This window comes from Diceros bicornis, chromosome 7, assembly GCF_020826845.1.
Source record: "Diceros bicornis minor isolate mBicDic1 chromosome 7, mDicBic1.mat.cur, whole genome shotgun sequence".
NCBI classification, from domain to species: domain Eukaryota; kingdom Metazoa; phylum Chordata; class Mammalia; order Perissodactyla; family Rhinocerotidae; genus Diceros; species Diceros bicornis.
In genome coordinates this window covers 53,384,774-53,407,287 of record NC_080746.1, presented here as the reverse complement: position 1 = coordinate 53,407,287, position 22,514 = coordinate 53,384,774, and the positions used below count along the sequence as shown (strand labels likewise).

Below are 22,514 nucleotides of genomic sequence, written 5' to 3'. Positions count from 1 at the left end.
TCCTAATCCCTGGCACCTGTGAATATGTTGGGTTATGTGGCAAAAGGGAATTAAGGATGCAGATGGATTTAAAATTGCTAGTCAGCTGACCTTGAGATGGGAAGATTAGCCTGGATTATCCAGGTGGGCCTAACGTATTGGCAAAAGTCCTTGTAACTGGAAGAGGGAGAACCAGAGAGATGCAGTAGGAGAAGACATTGCTGGCTTTGAAGATGGAGGAAGGGGCCATGAACCAAAGAAGACAGGCAGCCTCTAAAATCTGGAAAAGACAAGAGAACAGATTCGGGGCCAGCCCCGTGGCTTAGCGGTTAAGTGCGCGCACACTCCGCTACTAAGGGCCTGGGTTCGGATCTTGGGCACGCACCGACGCACTGCTTGTCCGGCCATGCTGAGGCCGCGTCCCACATACAGCAACTAGAAGGATGTGCAGCTATGACATACAACTATCTACTGGGGCTTTGGGGAGAAAAAGGAGGAGGATTGGCAATAGATGTTAGCTCAGGGCCAGTCCTCCTCAGCAAAAAGAGGAGGATTGGCATGGATGTTAGCTCAGGGCTGATCGTCCTCACAAAAAAAAGAGAACAGATTGTCCCCTAGAGCCTCCAGAAAGGAACACAGCCCTGCTGACACCGTGGTTTTAGGCCAGTGAGACCCATTTTGGACTTCTGACCTTTGGGACTGTGAGATAGTAAATTTGTGTTGCTTTAAGCCACTAAGTTTGTGGTAATTTGTTACGGCAGCCGTAGGAAGATAATAAAAGGAGCTATTGAAGGTATTTGAGCTAGGGAGGAGTGGGTCCTTCTTGTACTGCAGGAGAATTGATTGTGCAGGGAGGAATCATGGAGAAGCCAGAGCAGGAGCCACCTGAACCCCAGGCTAGAAAGGAAAGGAGGCCCCAAAAGATGGTTGGGGGTGGATTTAGGGCTGGGAGATCTGAGAAGGCCTGGAAGAAGGGTGTTCATGGGCTGAGTTTTGTGTATGAGCTCATGGCTCTTGGTCAGTGTCTCCTCCTTCCCCAACCAAGCCCCCTCCCAGCACCTGTCCAGAGTGCGGATGGTTCCTTGGTCACTTCCTAGACTCTGGCCTGTGTCCCAGCCTGGGGGCCAGCCCTGTGGGCAGAGTAAGAGCTCCTCTCAGTGAGGGTGACTCTTAGAGCATCTGTCAGGGACTGGCCATCTCAGAAGGAGGCAGCTGAGCTGAGGCCCCATCATCACTGAGCTCTCTGCGGTCCTAGGGCTGGCATTGGCAGCCTCCCCAATGAGTGCCTTCTGTAGCCAGTACTTCCTCTGGGGGGGACTCGTAAAAGTGTGTGAAAAAAAAATGGAGGAAGGGGTAAAGAAATACCTGGAAAGCACACCAAGGGCAGACAGATCCCTATAGTTTTCATTCATTCATCTTTTCAGTCAACAAACTAAGGAAACTTTCCTGAGCTCCTGGGGTCCTGGGGTCATAGGCAAGAGTTAGAGCTGTTTCTTGGCCCAAGTAGAGGAGATACAGACATGTTTTCTATATGAGTGACTAGTCTTGTGTGGTCACAGAATTTTAAAATATCATAGCCTTATAGTAAGTGACATGTGTGGCCAGGTGAAGTCCTTCCAGGGGAGTGAACAAAACATGACTGGAAATATAAGTTGAAGTCTCAATCTCCTCATCGATAAAGTAGTTGCAGGATCACTCTAGCATATCCAGCGCTCATAATCCAGACCTCTGTGACTAACTGACTTGGGAGCATTTTGTTGACATGTCAGCCCCTCTCTCTACTACTCAGCAAGCCCAGAGGCCCTTAGGCTGGCCCAGAGCCAGTTGTATCGGCCTGAGGAAGGACTGGGTCTTCCCAGAACTAGGGGAGAGGTGTGACAGGGAGGAAGTTGAGAGCAGAGGCTGGATGGGAAGACCTGCCAGCTTCCTGGGTCTACTCTGGTCAGCCATTCACATGGAGCCCTTGTAACAGTAGTTTGCTGTGGATTCCTCAAACAGCAGAGATACCCATATTCCCGAGTAATAGAAAAGGCCTGGGCCTCTTGGGGTGACCTGAGGACTCCAGGGCCCTGACACTCCCTCCAACAGCTCTTTCTTAGCTGGTCATTTGACTCTTGATGCCTCAAAAGCCTCTATTCGGAGGATTGTATTTTTTTTTTTTTTTTTTCAGTTTGAAAGAGCCTCTATTTAGTCCAACTCCTCGATTTTCCAGGTGGGAAACTGAGGCCTAGAGAGATGGAATGACTTGCTTAAGGTTACCCAGCGAGTTAGTTGTGCCTTTAAGTAGTATATTTTACGACGTGGGACACTGGCTGTTCCCTCTGCCTAGAACACAGATCTCCAGAAGTTGAGAACATTCAGGTCTCAATACAGATGTTTCCTTTTCCCTGCAGTAATAACCATCTTTGGAGTGAATCCTGACCCCCCGACCATAGGCATCCCCTGGGGATCTTGTTAAAATGCAGTTTCCCATTCAGTAGGTCCTGGGCAGGGCCTGAGAATGTGCATTTCTGATGAGCTCCCTGGAAGTTAGATGCTGCTGGTCTGCAGACTACACTTGTAGTAGCAAGGCTCTAGCTCGTTATTTTATTTTATTTTCTTCTTAGTACACGTCACAATGTGATATTATCATATTTATCTGTGCATATGTTCGTTGTGGCTCTCTTCCCACTAGATATAAACTGCCATGTCTGCTTGATGCCCTGTTACATCCGCAGGCCCAGCACAGTGCAGACACACAGTAGGTTCTCGATACTTGAGGTCCCCCTGGTAACAGTGGGAGTCAGGTCCTGGAGGGCAGGGACCCTGTCCTGTTTCCTCCTGCCTCCTCACGGCACAGCAGGGGATAGGAGCCCACAGCAGGGGCTTGGTGACTGGAGGCTGGAGTGGAGCAGCTCCTGACTCTTGACCCCACGTGCTCCCCAAGAGGTCAGGACTGGAGTGACAATGGGAAGGAAAACAGCCAAATGTCCGTAGACATCAAGTGATATATGTGTGTATAAAAATTCTTTTTAAAACTTGTCTCAACCTTTGTCTGAGTCCATTCTGTAGCTCCTGGGCGCGAGCCCAGCGGGGTTACTTGGAGTCTGCGCCCCAGGGCACGACTTGATCTTCTTACCCCTCGCACCGCATTCACATGATGTTCCTGGCCTCACCCTTAGGGGCCTTGACCCTAGTCCATCTGGAGCCAGTTTAGTTTGTCCAAACTGGGGCATTCAGATACACTGAGGGTGAGGCCACAGGCAGCTCCGCGCAGGCCATTCCAGCGAAGTGCCTCACTCAGCCTCGGTTTCCCTATCTGAGGGCAGGAGGGAACAGTGGGGAAACTGAAAGAAGCTTGAGGTCTAGTCCAGCTTCTGCTGCTTCCCTCTCCTTCATTGCTAGGATTCCCCTCCTGCAGCGGCCCAGCTGGACCAGATAACCTCCCAACCCTGGGACACAGCAACTTGAGAGCAGGGACTCCTGAGTTCAGTGGGCCCTGCTGAACTGAGGACCACCTCTTCTGCCCCACCACACCCCCTGAGAAGACCCCACATCCCCTCTTTCCTCCTTCCTCTTCTCCCCACTCCTAGAACTTGTCTGAGTCCAGCCTAGCCCCTTAGATTCCTGCTCGCTGTAATCAGAGAAGGCTAGCAGCTGCTGATTCAGCAACATTTTATCCAGGGCATTCCATCTGCCAAGTGGACCTGGAGGCAGTCTTGGTCCAGAACCTGCTGGTTGGATGACTGCAGCCATGCAGACGCTCCCCTCCTTCCTTCCCAGGGCTCCTCCTGTGTTCTGCACTCTTTCACTCACACAGCTCATTTATTCGCCCAATTACTAGTTTGGTCACTCTCTCCCTTTTTCTCGAACATACTGATTTACTCACTCACTCACTTATTCACGTGGCACTCACTTATCCCTCAGGGCCAATCTGGGAACATGTCTGGGAATAGACTGGCCTGAGATGGGACTAGGATGCACACAGAGAGGCAGAATGACACAGCAGGGCACAGGGGCCATGTGCTCAGGTGGAGTCCCCCGGAGTCTGAGCTGGAGAGGCCGTAACAAGCGTCAGCCCACCCCCACCACCATTGCATAGATGGGGCAGGGAGGCTCAGGGAAGCCCCAGGCCCCTGGGTAAAAGAGGAAGGAGGCCACTGCTTGCAGGGCACTCCTGGCCTGCCCACCATGCCTGGGTCAGCTCCCCTAGCGCTCTCCACAGGCAGCAGATCACGGTTTCCAGTTCTGGGTCAGTGACCCTGGGTTAAAACCACAAGAACCAGGGCAGGGTAATGTCCTCAGGGACCTGGACGTGGATTCAGAAGGAGTTACACAACCAAAGCTGGAAGGGCCTTCCCTTCAGAGGTCTCCAAACCCTTCACTTTACAGCTGTGGACACGGGAGCCCAGGGGGCCTGCTCATAAGTGGGCCTGGCAGAACCCCAAACCCAAACCACAACAGCCCACCTCGTGGTCTTTGGCTGTGCCTACTGCTCAGCCATCCTAGGTGTTCATATATAAGGGAGGCCCCATTTTCCTGAGGGGAAAACATTCTTAAAACGTAAAAGTCAAAAACAAACAAATAAGAAATACTTTAGGGCTACGAATGAACTAAGCAAATGTTTACTTAAGTAATCTGTTAAAATTAAATTCTTTCACTTAATTTATTAATTTAGAAAACTTGCTCTTTTCCACTCATAGTTTAGGAAACAATTTCATGCAAATTCTTCACCCTGCTGACTGGTGGAGGTAATATTGAGCTAATGTGTCTTGCTACCAGTTTAGTTTTCAGTCAAGTCCTGGGAAGGCACTCTGTATAATAGAGACTGTCAGGACAGGAGTGTGGCACACCCCTCCCTCCCTGGGGAGTAATTCTGGAAAAGAGTCAGGTCTGAGAGGTTGCACGCAGCTCCTGGGTGGCCATCTGTGGCTGTAGCCGCTTGGGCTCCCTCACCCCCAAAGACCTCACTACTGCCTCCCCCCAAGCCAGGAACCCTGTTTTTCAAGGTGACTGGACGTTATGACCAAAGACCCTAGACTGTGTCAAGAAGTGAATCTAATAGTCATCATTCAGCCAGTATTTACCAAGCATTTGCAGCGCTGGGCCCCAGGACAGGTACAAAATGAACTGAAATGTGTGTAGCCAGTCCTACAATGGAGGAATAAATGAGGAATTGGGAAGGGGAAGTGGCCAGGAGGCGGTGCATATTTATTGAGGTCTTGCAATATATGAGATATTTCACGAACATCATCTCTAATCCTCGTAACTACCTTTGTGTGGGAGTTATTACTCGTTCTGACTCTTCTGTGCCTAAGAACTAATAGTGAGCTCAGGCTAATTACTTTACCTTCCTAGGCCTCAAGTTCCTCCTCTGTAAATGGCAACTACCTGTCACCTATGATTGTTGGGAGCACTGAGTCTGTTCTGAGCGCTGGGCATAAATTAGTTTGAAGAGCAAGCCCTCAGTCGATGTTTGCTCTTATGATTACTATAACATAGGAGGAAGCTGAGGCTGGGAGAGGGGCAGTGACTAGCCCAGGGCCGCATAGCCAGAGGGAGGAAGAGCTGGCCCATGCTCTCTGTTCCACTCTATGACCTGCAGTACAGAAAGGGTGAAAGTGGAAGCTTGACCCGTCACAGCAGGCCCACAGCCTGGACTTGGCTGCCCTCTCTGCCCTGGAGAGGCAAGGCCAACTCTCCAGGCCACAGCCAGCCCATGAAGGGGACTTGGAGAGAGGCAAGACCACTGCTTTCCTCTGAGGCCTGGAGAGCTGGGCTGAGCCTCCTCCTGTCATGTCAGAGACCTTGGACAAGTGCCTCCCCCTTTCTGAGTCTCAGTTTCCTCATCTGAAAAGGAGGATACTGATGTTTCTCTGCCTCATAGGGCATTTGTGGGGATCGAGCGAGTTAAGAGCTAGGAAATGGTTTTTCACACTACCCTGTTGTGCTGATATAAGCGTAGTTAAGGCTGGTGACTTTGAGGTGAGGTGAATATAATTTAATGCGGAGAGGGTAAAGGCAGGTAGAATTCAGTTCAAAATAAAGATGAACTTTCTCATAGCTCTGGTCATAGGAGTCGGAGGGAGTGGGCGAGTGGATGGCTGTCAGTCAGGAGGGTGCAGAGGGGGCTCCTGCCCTGCGGTGGGGGTGAGGGTGGCTTAGGTGAGACAAGATCTTCTCCGTGTGCTCTCCTCCTCCTCTCTCCACCCTTGCTGGGACAGAAGGTACCTAGCAGATCTTTCCACCCGAGGTAGTGTTGTAAGCAGGTGCCTGAATCAGGACTCGGAAGGTTGTGTTCACTTGACTCCGCCACTAATTGGCTGTGCAATTTGAGCCTCTTTCTGGGCCTCATTTTCCTAGTTATAAATAAATATAGCAAATTTGTCACTGCGATAATGTGGCTCTGCAAAGGATTATTGTCTTCCAAGATTGTTGGCCAAAAGACTAGGTGAGTGGTAAAGTGGAAGCATTGCAATTCATGGAATTACCGGTTAGAGTCGAGAGACACCTCAGCATTAATCTAGAATCTGCACAGATAATACGTCTGGGGATTGTTCTTTGTGGTTTACAAAGCATTTTCTTTAGCTTTGTCTTATTTGATCCTCACAACAACATCTCAAGTTTACAGATAAGGGCGTGGATCCAGTTAACTTGTATGACTTATCCAACCTCACACATCAGTCTAGAGCACTGAGTGGAGGTGGGAGAGAGGTGGTCCTGGGCCAGAATCCCAGCTCCAATGGGCCATGGGCAAGTTACTCTAGCTATCTGCCCCTCAGTTTCCTCATTGGTAAAACAAGAATATTAAAACATTCATCATAGGGTGGTGGTGAAGATTAAATGAGATAACTTGTGAGAGAGCTTAGTGCAGAACTCGATGCGAAGTAGGTGTTCAATAAGTGTTAGCCAACAAACAACCAAAAAACACAGCTGGGAAATCGCAGGACTGGGCTTCTGACTCTGACTTGAGTGCTGTTTGCACACATGAAGCTGTTTGATTTCATGATCCTCTTCCCTTGTTCATTTCAAGCTGAGGCACCCCAGGTTGAAGAAGTGAGCCGCGCATGAGGAGGCAGGCAGAGAGGAGGCTGCTTGGCCTCAAGTGACCTGAAAAATGAATTGCTGCCCTGAGTTCCAGTGGACCAGTTGCCAAAGGGAAAAGCTTTCCTCTAACTGGCCCTGTGAGCTGAGGGAGGAGGAGCCAGGATCTTGCAGAGGCAGTCACAGAGTGCTGAAGTGACAGACCGAAGTCTGGCAGTTCTGTCCATGGGCAGATAGATCACCAGATACAGACGTTGGGACTCAAGCCCTGGGATTGGCCTAAAAGAGGGCTGTGTTGACCCACTGGCCGGGCCTTGGCATTCTGTCAAACTGCTGTCACATCCACACATAATAATAACAGCCTAGAAATAGTGCTGGGGCAGTCTGCCGGACTCAGTGTGAACAAGGAAGCCACCATGCAAGTGCTAACCGATCGCTACCCCAAGAACTGCCTGCTGACCGTCATGGACCGGTACTCGGCCGTGGTGCGCAACATGGAGCAGGTGGTGATGATCCCCAGCCTTCTGCAGGATGTGCAGCTGAGTGCACACGGGCACCAGGCCCAGGACCCCGATCTCTACAACTGCTTCACCATGCTCAAGGCCATCCGCGTGGATGTGGACCACGGGCTGCTGCCCCGGGAGGAGTGGCAGGCCAAGGTGGCAGCCCGCAAAGCCAACGTGGCTGAGAACGAAGCTGCAGAGACAGAGGAGGCCGAGGAGGAGAGGGTCTCAGGGCAGCTGGACCTAGAAGCCCAGTTCCACCTGCACTTCTCCAGCCTTCATCATGTCCTCACCCATCTTACCCTGAAAGCCGAGGAGGTGACGAGGAAATACCAGGAGATGCTGGGACAGGCCATGTAGGCCTTGGACTCGAGGGAAGGTAATGGTAGCCATGCTAGTAGGTGTCAGAATCCACCGAGGGACATTCCAGGGGAGGAGAGGGAGAAGTGGTGCAACCCAGTGGGAGAGGGAGAGCCCGGCTCTCAGACAGAGCCACCCTCACTTCAGGGTATTGGGATCAGGACCTGGGAGGGCCCAAGGCCAGGCCTGCCTTACTCTTCTTCTGACCCAGAATTGGTGAGTAATGGCTGTAAACTGTCATGGAGACAGAAGGAAAAGTGGCCTGTGAGTGCATCCCTTATGTGCACATTTATGTGTTTATGCATGTATGCATTTATTTTTAATTAATTAATTAATTAATTAATTAATTATTTTTGTGAGGAAGATCAGCCCTGAGCTAACATCCATGCTAATCCTCCTCTTTTTGCTGAGGAAGACCGGCTCTGAGCTAACATCTATTGCCAATCCTCCTCCTTTATTTCCCCAAAGCCCCAGTAGATAGTTGTATGTCATAGTTGCACATCCTTCTAGTTGCTGTATGTGGGACGCGGCCTCAGCATGGCCGGAGAAGTGGTGCGGCAGTGTGCGCCCAGGATACGAACCCTGGCAGCCAGTAGCAGAGTGCACGCACTTAACCACTAAGCCACGGGGCCGGCCCAATGTATGCATTTATTAGTAAGTTTGTAAATGCTCGGAACTGTATGAATTGAATGAGAATGTTCTCACCATCAACTTCTTTAAGAAACTGATTAGGGCCGGCCCCGTGGCTTAGCAGTTAAGTGCGCGCGCTCCGCCGCTGGCGGCCCGGGTTCGGATCCCGGGCGTGCACCGACGTACTGCTTCTCCGGACATGCTGAGGCCGCGTCCCACATACAGCAACTAGAAGGATGTGCAACTATGACATACAACTATCTACTGGGGCTTTGGGGGAAAAAGAAAGAAAGAAGGGAAGAAAGAGGGAAGAAAGGAAGAAAGAAAGAAACTGATTAAAGCTATGCACTCTCTCCCCAGAGTCCAGGTATATAGACACATAACTGTCCATACGATTTCAGGGGATATGCCATTCACCAAGGCCCATCTATTAATCCTAAAATAAGAATCCCTAATGTCATATATTGATAAGAGCTTCCACTTGAGCACATAGTAAGTGCCAGCACAGCCCCTAAGTGCTTGACGTAGAATTATCTCATTTAAGCTTCATAGTAATTCTATGAAGATAGATTTTATTATTTTACAAATAGATTTATTTAATACAAATACAAATAGATTTATTCTTTTTACAAATAAAGAAACTTACCCAAGGTATGTGTATTTACTCAGGTGTCCATTGTGAATTCGACGTGTCTGTGGCAGTGCTACCCAACATTTTTTCAAGTCATGGACCATGGAAAATTATATTTATATGGTACACGGGGGTACATGGGTGAGGCTGCTCACAGTATTCCTGCAATGGGCTAGGGTACTCTGGCCATCCTAGGTTGCAGCCAGCCAAATGGAAAGCTAAAAGACTGCTGTCTTGGCACTCTAATCTGTTCCAGTCACACCAGTGTGGAGGCATGCCCATTGGGAAGTCTTATTGTGAGAACATATGCATATGTGTTGGAGTCTGAGCCCATATGTCTGTGCACAGAAGGGCTGGGGTTGTGAGGTGTGGATGAGCAGCAAGCTAGACAAGCAGGTGGTGGCACAGGGTAGGAGGTGGGAAGAGGACCCGGGACAGTCACGGGTGGGTCACTCATGGGTAACAATTGGGAGAAATTTGGCCACGGCACCTGCTAGTTTTGATCCTGTGCCACCTGCCAGCCCTGCTCCCACAAACTGGCTTCATCAGTGATAAACCACATCCACGTCCACAGGAATCTCAAAACCACCTGATGTAGGTTTGTGGGGCAGGATTTTTATCCCCATTTTACTAGTAAGGAAATTAAAGCTAGAGAAGTTAAGTGACTCACCCAAAGTCACACAGTTAATAAAAGGACAAAAGCAAGAAAGGCCCCAACTTTGAGCTGAGTGTTCTTTCCTTCACACCCACTGTCTGCTGTATTGTGTTATCTTCATAATCTACCTGAAGGCGCTCTGTCATGACAGGGAATGAACACGGACCCTGAACACACGGCCTACAAAAAGCTCTGCTCCAGCCTTTTGCTCAGCCATTTTTCCTTCCCCGACCTCAAACTTAAAACCCAAACTGTCAACTTCAACCCTGCTTCCCTCTCCTCTTGAGGGTCCCGGGGCTGTGTTTCAGAGGTTCTTCTTGAATATAACTGGACTGAGTCAACAGCTCTGTGTTCAAGTCCTGGTTCTACCACTAAAGAGCTGTGAGGCCTTGGTTTAGCCGCCTCAGTTCTCTGGGTTTCAATTTCTTCACTGAATATCAGTAGTAGTAAAAATAACAACTGGCACTTGAATAGTTTTACAGTTTAAAATCACTTTCATATCAATTATCTAATGGGATTATCATCCCTTTTTACAGATGAAAAAACTGAAGGCCTCAGAAGTAAAATGAGTCCAAGGTTACTCAGGAAATGGCAGAGCCAAGATGTGAATGAACCCTGGCCTAACTCACATCTAATTCCTTTCCTCTCCACCTAGTGCATTTCCTTAGCACCTTAGAATTCTGCAGCCCGGCTGGAGGTGGGAATTGGGGATGACAGAGTGAATAGAAACCCCACTCCTTGTCCAACCAAACTGCTTCAAAGACAAGAGCAGCAATTCTACACCATAACTCTTCCACACACCCGAACCCGATTTTCGTGGAGGCTGTATTATAAAAATCTGGGCTCTTGTCCTGGCTCTGCCACTGACCTCTGTATGACCCTGGACCACTTATTCACCTTTCTGCATCGCAGCTTCCCTGTTAGTAAATTGTAGAAGTGAGACTAGAAGAGTCATTGCAGCTCTGATAACCTGATTCTTCTTACAGTGCTAGGACACTGCCAGAATTTTCCTACAGCAACACCATTGCGCTTTTTCTTTAGTTTTCCTACTTTAACAGGCATGTGACAGTCTCTTAGTGATGTGAATTTGTACTCACTTGGTTTTTTAAAATTTCTGCACTCCACAGATCACTTTACATGATAGAAGGCAGACTCTGTGAGGAGGACATGGAGCAGTTCCCTAGCCCTGACAGAGACCAGAAAGGCCTGGATGTGCAGCTGGAAGCAAAGGCGACGCAGGTCTCTGGGATGCTTCCCTCCCTCCCTCTGAGCATCAACTCGTGGACTATGCACTGGGACACCTTTGGGACGCTTGTTGCTATCCACAACTCCCCTCATTCCTCTGACCAGCTTGGGGTGATGGCCAGTGGTTCACGAGGGACTAGAGGTTACCTGGCCACTGTGTGGTACGGTAGAAAGAGCATAGGTTTTAGCATCTGGCCAAAGTTCACATCCCTCCTCTTGGCAAGCATTCACTATGTGATCTTGGGCAAGTTATTTAACCCACTGGAGCCTAAATTTCCTCATCTATGAAATGGGGATAGTATTACGTTCCTCACAAGATGGTTATGAAAATTAAACGAGATGATGAATCAAAAGCACCTGGCATGTGAAAGCTATTATTCTAGGCTGTTTTCCTCCCACCCACACCTGGCATTTGCTCCAGCTCTTGTTTTTTACTCTCCAGAACTAAGGGGGAGCAGAGGCCTTTGGATGAGCGGTTCACTCTCTTGTACCTGCCCAGCACAGGTGAACTATAAACCTACTCACTGCAGTAGCAATAAAAAAGTACCTTATATTTGTATGTATCTCTATTAACTTCTAAAGTACTTTCTCAGATAATGATTTCATTTTTAACAAGTGGGACTCAAGAGAATAGAGATGGAACTCATCTGATTTTGCTCATATTCTGCTTATATTCATACTGCCACCTAATTTGAAATCGCACATAAATTGAGAAACAATCTGATTATAAAATCTGAGCTTGGAAACAAAAACTTTTTGGACAAGCATTTGGATTTGATAAGCCATTGAGAGTAACCTCATTTCAGTTAGGAGGGATCTTTTACTTCTAATTGCATCAAGCTCCACTGTAGACAATGTTAGCTACTGAGCCCCTTCCTCCAGGATGATCCATCTAAGAGCTAAGACCCCTTTGCAGTATCAGACTTCCAACTGTTTTCCCGGTCTTGAGCCTCCTCCTTCTAATTTGTTGTTGCACAGAGAGCTCAGAAATACAAACCTGACCATGTTATTAGCATTTAAAACCCTTTAGTAACTTCCCACTACATACAAGATCAAATCAAAATTCTTCTGCCTGACTCACAAAACCCTCCCTAATCTGGCTTGCTTTGTTTCGCTTTGTACTAGAACTGGAGCAGGCAGAATTTTTCTGTAAAGGGCTATATATTAAATATTTTAGGCTTTGCAGGCCAGGTCTCTGTCACAACCACTCAACTCTGCTGTTGCAGCATGGAAGCAGCCGTAGGCAACATGTAGAGAAATGAGCATGGCTGTGTGCCAATAAAACTCTATTGGCAGTGGGCCAGATCTGGCCCAGAGGCTAGAGAGTGCTGACTCTGATCTGGAACTAAACTCCATTTTAAAATCTGTTAGATGTCTTCCTAAAACTGGGCGAATGCAAACTGACCATTCTCTGATGAACTATTTTTCTTATGACACAAAGGAGTCAGAGTGCTCATGATCATTTTAATCACAAACTGTTAACATATAGATTAACATAAACTTCAGATGTCACGGAAACAAGTTCCACAAAATTCAGAAATAACCAGTATCAGTGAAACTGGAGCAAGCATTTTGGAAACTTCAACGCACTGGATGGAACTCTTCAAGAATTTCACCATAAGTTTTCTTATCTATAAAAGGAAAGATCACAAAAGATTTATTTTTAAAACTATGTTTAAAAAATCATATTTCCTAAAGCAAAATTAATACTTAATATTCTTATAGATAGAAACGTCTAAGAATTTCCTTATTTTCTAGTCCTCAACCATGGCTCGGCAATCACTGAGACATTTTGCTCTACTGAATGAAGAAAAACTTTGGAAGAACCTGTGGTGACATCCAGATGGCTACCTGGAGGGGCAAAGTGCTGCCAGGGGGATCCTGGCTGAGAGGCAATGAAGGAATGGGACAGGGAGGGGCAGAGATCAGTGGGAGGGGCCAGGAGGTGAGGTGGTCAAACTCTCCATGCTCAGTGCATGAGGCTCTTGGCACACCTGCCAGTAATCTGCTCAGAGACAGAATGACAGAGGAAGCTAGTGGACATGTGGAGGCAAGGAGCCGGAGGTCTGGAACTGAGGACTGCTCTGCCACTGGGTCTCACTCTTAGGAATCAATATGCCCAAGATTCCTTCCAGCTCTAACATCCAGTAGCCCTGAGTATTCCCCATCTCTGATACTTTCACTATTCATGGCTTTACCTTTTTGATCCACCATAAACATCACATATGTGATTGAAGGCTATGGGAATATTAAATAGAGTAATAAAATCTTAGAGCTAAATAGGATCTTAGAGATCATCATTCAGTCTAATGAAATTTAAATACTTAATATTACACATTTACTTATATATGAATATCTATTTAAAAATCTATATATTTACAAGTTCAGAATTGTCTACACTCATTCATTCACGTGTATGCACATGTATATGTGTGTAAAATACAAACAAGAAAATAGTTCTATTACAATTATATTTCTAGTTGTACAGATATAAGTAGCAGGATATAACCTGAGGAAATTCCTGTCTGTAGTTGGGTGAAGTCTTCATTAAGATAATGGATCCTGAGCAGGAATTTGCTAGGTGGACAGGGTGGAAATGGGGCAAAGGGAGGATCAAGAAGTATTGCATGTATAAAGTGATACAGGGCAGGACACAGCATTTCACAAGGCAGGAGAAGAGCGATGGGAGATGAGCAGGGTTCTGTATAGTTCAGTTCAGCTATTATTTTTTTTGTGTGTGAGGAATATCAGCCCTGAGCTAACAACCGATGCCAATCCTCCTCTTTTTGCCGAGGAAGATTGGCCCTGGGCTAACATCCGTGCCCATCTTCCTCTACTTTACATGGGACGTCGTCACAGCATGGCTTGACAACCAGTGCATCAGTGTGTGCCTGGGATGTGAACCTGCGAAACTCGGGCCGCCGAAGCAGAGCACGCGCACTTAACCACTATGCCACCGGGCCAGCCCCCCGGTCAGCTAGTATTTATTAAGTGACTACTATGTAGAAGCTGGGGAAACAAAGATGAAGCTATAGTCCAGTGAGGGACACAGACACGTGTATGCAGTGTGGTGGATCAAAGGTAAGGTGTTTCTACCAGGCAATTAGCTCAGCCTGGGGAATCAGCCATCCTCTGAGTCTGGATTTTATCCTATAGGCAATGGATAGCTATTTTAAGGATATCCATATTTATCCAGAGAGACATGACATAGAGGCAAGTGCAACAGTCCAAGCAAGAGATTATCTATCAGGGCCTGACCCAGGTAGTGGCAGTGGGAGAGAGGAGAGTTCAGGGTTTAGAAATATTTAGGAAGTAGAACTGGTAAGACTTGATGATTAATGGGAAGTGAAAGAAAAGACTTGAAGATGATTCCCATGCTTCTGGCTGGTGGGCAGTAGTGCCATTCACTGGAGCTGGACACAGAAGAACAAGAGGTCTGGGCAGGAAGAGGGGACATGAGTTCTGCTCGCTGTCTAAGGGACACAGAGGTACTCAGCCAGAAAGTGGATATATGAATTCAAGAGAATTCTGGTATAGACAAAGATGTGGGAGTCAATAGAATATAGAGGGCACCTGAAGTCACAGGCATGGATAAGATTAACTAGGGACAATGACAGAGTAAGAAAGACGTTTTCTACAAGTAACTTGAAATACCTTTTTCAGGAAAATCCTCCGGATGTGATTTTACATACGAAAACATATCATGGTCCCTCAAAGCATACATATAGTCTTGACGTTTTAAAAGATAATATCCAACAAAAACAAAGGAAGTAACATATAGAAGCTGGCGATGCAAACCTGAAATTCAAATGACAAATCCCAAAGAAAGCAAAAATTAGTCAATGTATATTTAAAATTACATTTTTACATTTCAGATATATAACATTATTATTTCTTCCAACATTCTTTTAAAAACAAGGCTTTTCTGTGTGGCTATTCTGAACTAGTAGCCTTGACCTTGAGATGTTTTCCTAAAGAAATCTGGCCATTATGAAAAACAACATTATAGGGGCCAGCCCCGTGGCTTAGCGGTTAAGTGCGCGCGCTGCGCTACTGGCGATCCAGGTTCAGATCCCAGGCGCGCACCGACGCACCGCTTGTCCGGCCATGCTGAGGCGGCATCCCACATACAGCAACTAGAAAGATGTGCAACTATGACATACAACTATCTACTGGGGCTTTCGGGAGAAAAAGGGGAAAAAAAAAAGAGGAGGATTGGCAATAGATGTTAGCTCAGGGTCAGTTTTCCTCAGCAAAAAGAGGAGGATTGGCATGGATGTTAGCTGAGGGCTGATCTTCCTCACAAAACAAAACAAAAAAAAAAGAAAAACAACATTATGCCTACAAACATAACTATCAACAGAACCCAAGATTTTTTTAAAATTCAGGTTTTATAAATTTCTTCATGTAAAAATGTGGATAAGTACAAAATCCTGAACGCTAGACTGAGAACAGAAAAAAAATTTTTTTTTCTTTTTCAACAGGTGAACTTTAGATCTAAACTAACTTGTATTCCAGGACCTGTTCAGGATGTGATGAGACAGGTTGAGTCCTGTACAAATGGTCGAAAAGCCATTTGGTTTGTCTCCATATACCAATTTATATTTGCATATTTACTGGTTACTAAAACAGCCAGCTACACCACAAATATATCTCAACTGTCTCTTGTACCTTCTAAATTTTGTACTATGTGCAGGTATTACCTATTCAAAACCTCTATTTTAAAAATCATCCTAGACTGGGGAGGGTCTAATCCTATGATCTAAGGGAAGGCAAAACTGAAGGGGAGATCCAAAGGTATGAATTTTATGGAAACATTTTTTGCAAAAGGCTAACTGTAGGTTTGATTCTAGCTATGCTCCAGAATTCTATCCCCAGCTTTTTTTTTTTATTAGGTATTTATTTATTTATTTTATTTTATTTTTTTTTTGTGAGGAAGATCAGCCCTGAGCTAACATCCATGCCAATCCTCTTTTTGCTGAGGAGGACTGGCCCTGAGCTAACATCTATTGCCAATCCTCCTCCTTTTTTTCCCCAAAGCCCCAGTAGATAGTTGTACATCACAGTTGCACATCCTTCTAGTTGCTGTATGTGGGAAGCGGTCACAGCATGGCCGGACAAGCGGTGCATGGGTGCGTGCCCGGGATCCGAACCCGGGCTGCCAGTAGCAGAGCGCGCGCACTTAACCGCCACACCACGGGCCGGCCTGCCCCAGCCGTCTTCTTATCCAACACATATTCCTTTGGAGAACTCATTTATTCCTATAGTTTTATCTACCGTCCATGTACTGGTGACTCATTACGTCCAACTCAGACACCCTCGCTGGAATAGCTATATTGAAATGTTTGACAGATATGTTCACCTGAATGCCGCCAAACGAACTCATTTCCTTCCTATTCTTATCTCTTCCTCCTAATCTGGAGAATAAGATTAGGAACCTAAGTCCTGGGTAATAAACACAGTAATCACCTCTTTTCTCACCCTCTTCCCCCACATCCAGTCACTGAGTCCCGTCAATGCTACCGTGTAAATATTTCCTTTCCTCACTTCAAGGAACTTATCTCTCATTTGCACTAACTGGTCTCCCTTTCCTCTCATTTTCCACTCCACACTGATCCCAGCTTTTACCCTGTCACTAGAGGAATTTTTACTAAAACACAAACCTAGCCAGTCAGTCCCTTCTCCTTCAGTTACGCCAAACAGGAGTCCAAACTCTTGCAGATGACGTCCCAGGCCCTCCTGAAGAGACTCTTACACCTTCATCCTCTGACACTCCCTGTTACACATTGTGCTTCAGCAGTACTGAACTACTTTTAATTCCTCACATAGACAAGGCTCCTTCATGCTTGTATATACCACACACTGGTTATTTCTCTGCCCAGGGACTTCTTTATCCTTCAAGACCCAACTCAGACATTACTTCTGCTAAGAAGTCTTCTCAGAACCTTTCTGGAGTTAAAAGGGTGAACTCATCTCTATTAGCATATAAATTGCTATAGAAATTATTTCTCTCTACTACCATGCAAAAGCAGTGTTCGATTCTTCTCTGTATACCGGCACATAGACAGCACTTAATAAATATTTAATAAATGGATGAATGGCCTTGGGCAAGTCACTTTACTACCTCTAAAACATAGATAATACCTATCCTATCTTTCTCACAGTAGTATTATATAAACCAAAAGAAAATGAGTGTGCAAGTATTTTGGAGAAATGTGTAAAACAATAAAAATGCAAAATATTACTATGATCTGGGACTGAACAGGACCCAGGCTCTTTTGCATTCTTCCTTACCCCAAACAACCCTGCCTCCCCTAATGGGCCACCTGCAATATAGCAAACCAAAGTGTTCTCCTGTGTGTCACTGGACTACACAGATACAAAGACCCAGACTCTCCATGCTTACCCGTATCCCTCACAGAAAAAGACTCCATAAATGTTTTAGATGATGATGTCAGTGTCCCAGCCCTAAAGACATGGCTTGACCTCTTCCCAAGTCCCCACTCCCCTAACCTCTCCTCTCTCTCTCAGTGGTGGTCTCTCTCTCACCACATATACAACCCTTCCACAATCATTTTTCCTTTCTTTCCTTTACTCAATGAATCTAAACTTGGAAGCCATGGTGCTCTTTGCAGAACACCACAAATTACTGCTATATTAAACTAGAAATCACTAAATATTTAATTTTCTGGACTACACTTAGAAACCAATGAACTGTAAATTTAGGCCAGGTAAGTGGTAACCAGCAACAAGGGTTTAAAAACAGGTGTTCGGAGAAAAGCTTAAGAAATATTCTACTTAATATTTCTGCTCACTTGAAAAAGATCTGCACAATTTGAATTCATTGGTAGACTATTCCAATACTACTCAGAGAATGTTAGGTACTCTCCAGGGCCGTAGACTGAAAATCCACCCTCTCTCCCCCTTTCCTCACTCCTCTGACTCCGTCACACTTGTTACCCTATGTGCATAAACTTGTACCACAATTTGTCTTTTTAACGGCTATACTGATCTGGTTTGTAAATCTTTGGAGGGTTGGGACCATGTTTTATACTTCCTTGTACTCTACACATGCTTCTTCACTCAGTAAATACTTATTGAGCACTACTATAGGCCAGACATTGAACAAGACAAACACAATACGCATTCAATAAATGCTGCTGAGGACAATCATTTCAATAAGTCCTCAAGACCTAAATTTTCCAAAGCAACTTATGGAAACCCAGGGAACTCAGGAACTCTGACCCCTAGCCTTGGCTAAGCGCTTTACATACAGCATCTCATAGTTCTCACAGCCACACAAGGAGGTAAATATTATCCCTATTTCACAGATAAGGAAACTAAAGCTCAGAGAGATAAGTAACATCCCCAGCATCAAACGGCTACTAAGGTAGAGGCGGTGTCAAACCCGGCTTAAGCACTATGCTCTTCTGTCTCCTAGAAAAGGCACACAGAACATTGTTCGACAACAATGAGGCGAGATTAAGCAGTACATACCTCACGCCTTAGCCAACCTTTACTTCCTCTAGAACAGTCTCCCTCCCGATCTGTACCTCCTTCCTGCTCCCAAAGTGCTCTCTGCCCAACCATCTCTATCAAAACATGTATCTGTCACACCTCGTCCCATAATGGACTGTTTACTTGTCTCCTTGACTCTACCAAGAGCTCCTCAAGGGCAGGGACAGTATTCCTCACCTGATATATCATGTATGTAACACTGCCTGGCAGAGAAAGAGCTCAGTAAACGCTGAACAAGCAAATAGATGGTAAACCGTTTGCATAACAAGAGCTACGGAAAGAGAACTCCATCCAGCATCTTCTGTGTGCCTGGCATTTTTACCTATAGAATCTCACTTAATTCTTACAACAAATATGCAAAGATTAATTATTCTCACTTTATAGATGAGGAAACTGAAGGCTCTGAAATGGCCTGAGCAAGTAACTTGGCAAAGGCGACACAGCTGGGAAGCAGTGGAGCAAGACCATTTAGTGCCAAAGTAGCGCTCCTTCCATCACACCAAGCGATAGACTTGGGGAAATGTAGAGTGGTGATGGAAAGGGAGAAAACCCCATCTTCCCCGAGGCAGAAATGGACAAAGATCACTCCTTTCACAACTCCTGTGGGGTCATGTCCAAGGGAGACGCGATTTCAATACTATTTGAGCACTGGAAATGCTGAGATTTGGTGGGCTGTGAGCAGACCTTCAGGCATGACATAGAGCTGAAAGAAGGCAAAAGAGGCACAAGTGAGGTGATTCCTGGTTGTGTGAACCACTGTACTGGCTTTCCTCCTCAGTGGGGTCCTTTGGCTCCAACCAGTGCTTCACACTGCTGACAAAGGTGACCTTTTAAAACACAGGTCTGATTACTGCATCCCTCCCCCCCACCCCCACCCCCGCAGCAACCAAAAGCTAAGACGGTTCCTGTCTGCTAGAGAATAACTTGCCACGATCCACCTAAATCTCCTTTGCAGCCTGATCACGTACCCTGCACACTCACTCACTCATCAAACTGCCCCCCATTCAGGGGCCCTTGCCTCCATCTACTCCTGCCAGCTCCCATGGCCCGGAAGGCTCCCTCCTAGCGTGTGCCTGATAAATCAGAGCTAAGCTCAAATACACGTCTTCCAGAGTTGCCCTCCTCGCTCCCCTTTGGAGACCCACAGCCCCTAGCACAGGACTGTGTCCCCTATTACCAGAGCTGGCCAGTCTCGGACAGGAGGGCACTGACACACCACTAGGAAACACAGCCCCGTGGTTTAGAGTCCCCCTCAGAGCGGGGTCCCCAAACCAGCAGCATGTGGGAGTTTTTGTTAACATCCGGCCTCTCCCCAGATCTAAGGAATCCGAATCCGCATTGAACAAGATCCCAGGTTATTGGTATGCACATCAAGTTGTTTCAAACACAGACTTTGAGGTCTACGGACAGGCTTTCTACGTATGTACTAGGCCTATGACCTTGGGCAGGCTGCTCTAACTTCTCAGGCTCCGTTTCCTCACTATGGGTGACACTCCCCCACGAGGCGCTCCGAGGGTTAAATGCTACAGTGCTTGGAGTACCCGCAGCGCACGGCACGGAGTGCACGCTCGTTCTGCACACCCCACGCGCGAACTGAGAGGGGAGCAGGCGGTCCTGCAGGTGCCGCAGCCTCCCCGGGGCTCGAGGGCTGCACCGCACCTCGCTACCCTCCGGCGCCAGCTGACACTCCGGCCCTCCCGATTCTGAGGAGCCCCGGGGCGACAGGCCCGGGGGGACGCCGGCACCTCAGGGGGCCGGCCCGCAGCCCCGCGCCCCCTCCTCCCGGCCGAGCCCGCCCGCGCAGCCCTCACCGGCCGACACCACCGGCCTCCGCCGGATCGCGTTATCAACCAGGCCGGAGCAGTAGCCCAAGAAGCCCATGTAGGCGAGCCGCGGGTCGCTCAGCTTGGGCGGGGGCAGGCTCCGGGCCTCGTCCGGCAGGAACTTTAAGGGCGCTCGGCCCGGCCGTCCGCTCATCATGGTGACGCCGTTCCCACTCGAGGCCTGGCCTCAGACCGCCACCTACAAAGAAATCCACCAGGCCCACCGCCGGGGCCCGCGCCGCGAGCTTTCTCCTCCGGGCGCAGGGCTGAAGGGCATGGCGCGCGGCGGTGCAGCGCCCAGACGCTTCCCTGTGCGCGCCGCGGCCGAAACCCCGCACGCGAGGTTCCGGGCTCCTAAAAGGCCCGCGCTGCTCGCCCGCGCGCGCTAATTCAGCTGCTGGGGTTGGGGGCGCTGGAACCACAGGGTCGGGGAGTCCGCAAAACCAGCCAAACCGGGAGAAGGCTAAGGAACGCTACTTTTTCTCGCCCAAAGTCCTCCATCTGGAATTGCCTCTCCCTTCCCCGCTCCTGAATGTTCCTTCAGTAAGAATTTATCTTTGCCTCCAACACCCACAAGTGGGCCTAATGGATAGTTTTAAGAAACGTAATTAATTGAAATCTCGCAAAAGCTAGTTTTCATTTTCTGGATTTCCAGTCGTTCATTCGCACAGGTACACCCTGCAAAGCCTAAAATTAAGGGCCAGCCAGCAACAAAGAATTCAGAGAACCCCAGGACCGGATCATTTTGCCAAACTCTTGAAATTCAGCCTGGGTCGCACCACCCTAAAATTTTTCCCCGCTGGGTCTTCAGGTCCTTGCACGTGGCTGAGGGGAGAGGTGTTCCCTAAAGGTTTGAAGAATGAAAGAAAGAAGGAATCTATAACATTCTGCCATTTAATTGTCCAGTCTGCTCACCTACCTCCAATACTGGAGAGCTTCTGTCTTTGAACAGTTCTCTCTTCAGAAAGCCCTTCCTGATATTGAGCTAAAATGTCTTCTTTTTGTGTTCATTCGTTAGTGAGATCAACATCTTATCTAGACAAATGCTGATTAAACCAGAGGTTAATGCAAAGGTATATGCATCAAAGATATTGATCTCCAAAGTGGAAGAATTAAATATCAGGAGTGATTAAATAAAGGATGGACCTTTTATGCCTATAAAAAGCACTGCCAGATCTGTAATATTTCAAGTTAGGGGTTTCCAAGGAGTCTATGTTGGAACAGTTTCCTGGAAGGCAGCAAATGCTTCCCACGTTCACACTCTTTGACCCAGTAATTACATGTCTAGGAATCTGTCCTATAGAAATGGTATGACATATGAAAAAGCTTTTTTGCACAAAGTTTTTTTTTAACCACAGTGTTTCTTTTAAAATAATATCAAAATAATGAAAACCATAAAAAATCTTCCACACTAGGACTATGCAAATTTTGAACACTAGATGAACTATTAGGCAAACACTTAAATATTTATTTATTTATTTATTTTTATTTATTTATTTTTCCCCCAAAACCCCAGTAGATAGTTGTATGTCATAGTTGCACACCCTTCCAGCAGCTGTATGTGGGACGCGGCCTCAGCATGGCCGGAGAAGTGGTGCGTCCATGCATGCCCAGGGTCCGAACCGGAGCCACCAGTAGTGGAGCGCGCTCCCTTAACCAATAAGCCACGGGGCCCGCCCAACACTTAAATATTTAAATGACGTTTACACATTCTTCTCCCCCACATTCTTCTGGGTCCAATCCGGGATTTTTTTTTTTTTAAGAAACTTAAAAGTTACAAAAAAATACAAAGAACAATAAATCAAATATACATATTCTACCACTCAGAATTAACAACCATTAATATTTTGTCATATTTATTTCTAACAATTCTTTTCAAGGAAATAAAACGCTATAGATAAAGCTTGTCTCCTTCCCCAGAGACAACCACTGTCATGAGCTTAGTGGGTATACTTTCAGTATACATCTATTTAGTACTGTGTTATGTGTGCTTTTAATTTTTTTACCTAAATAGTATGATTTATTGTTCCTGTTGTTCTCTTGCTTTTATGATTTCATATAATATTTTTGAGATGTATGCTTGATGATACAGAAAGATCAGGTTCATACCTTTTGACTACTGTATAATATTCCATCACATATATATG

At 46.8% G+C, this 22,514-nt stretch overlaps 2 protein-coding genes across 2 annotated transcripts; one reads left to right on the top strand and one right to left on the bottom strand.

Moving 5' to 3' along the window:
* The first annotated feature begins 7,406 nt into the window (after nt 1–7,406).
* Nucleotides 7,407–7,865, top strand: THRSP (thyroid hormone responsive). Its single transcript, XM_058544530.1, has one exon. It carries the CDS (start codon nt 7,419–7,421, stop codon nt 7,863–7,865), a length of 447 nt encoding a protein of 148 aa, XP_058400513.1. The 5' UTR covers nt 7,407–7,418.
* A 4,611-nt stretch (nt 7,866–12,476) lies between these two features.
* Nucleotides 12,477–20,640, bottom strand: NDUFC2 (NADH:ubiquinone oxidoreductase subunit C2). The gene is made up of 3 exons (XM_058545527.1): nt 20,356–20,640; nt 14,681–14,824; nt 12,477–12,657 (listed from the first exon to the last, which is right to left on the bottom strand). The coding sequence occupies exons 1-3, from the start codon at nt 20,522–20,524 to the stop codon at nt 12,608–12,610; spliced, it is 363 nt and encodes a 120-aa protein (XP_058401510.1). The 5' UTR covers nt 20,525–20,640; the 3' UTR covers nt 12,477–12,607.
* Nucleotides 20,641–22,514: the final 1,874 nt, after the last annotated feature.

Coding starts and splice junctions, on each gene's coding strand:
- THRSP (XM_058544530.1), top strand. CDS start 7,419: ATGCAAGTGCTAACCGATCGCTACCCCAAGAACTGCCTGCTGACCGTC.
- NDUFC2 (XM_058545527.1), bottom strand. CDS start 20,524: ATGATGAGCGGACGGCCGGGCCGAGCGCCCTTAAAGTTCCTGCCGGAC. Junction 14,825..20,355: donor GAGGCCGGTGGTGTCGGCCG/GTGAGGGCTGCG, acceptor TTTGAATTTCAG/GTTTGCATCGCCAGCTTCTA. Junction 12,658..14,680: donor GGAGGATTTTCCTGAAAAAG/GTATTTCAAGTT, acceptor TTCCTTTTATAG/ATAAGAAAACTTATGGTGAA.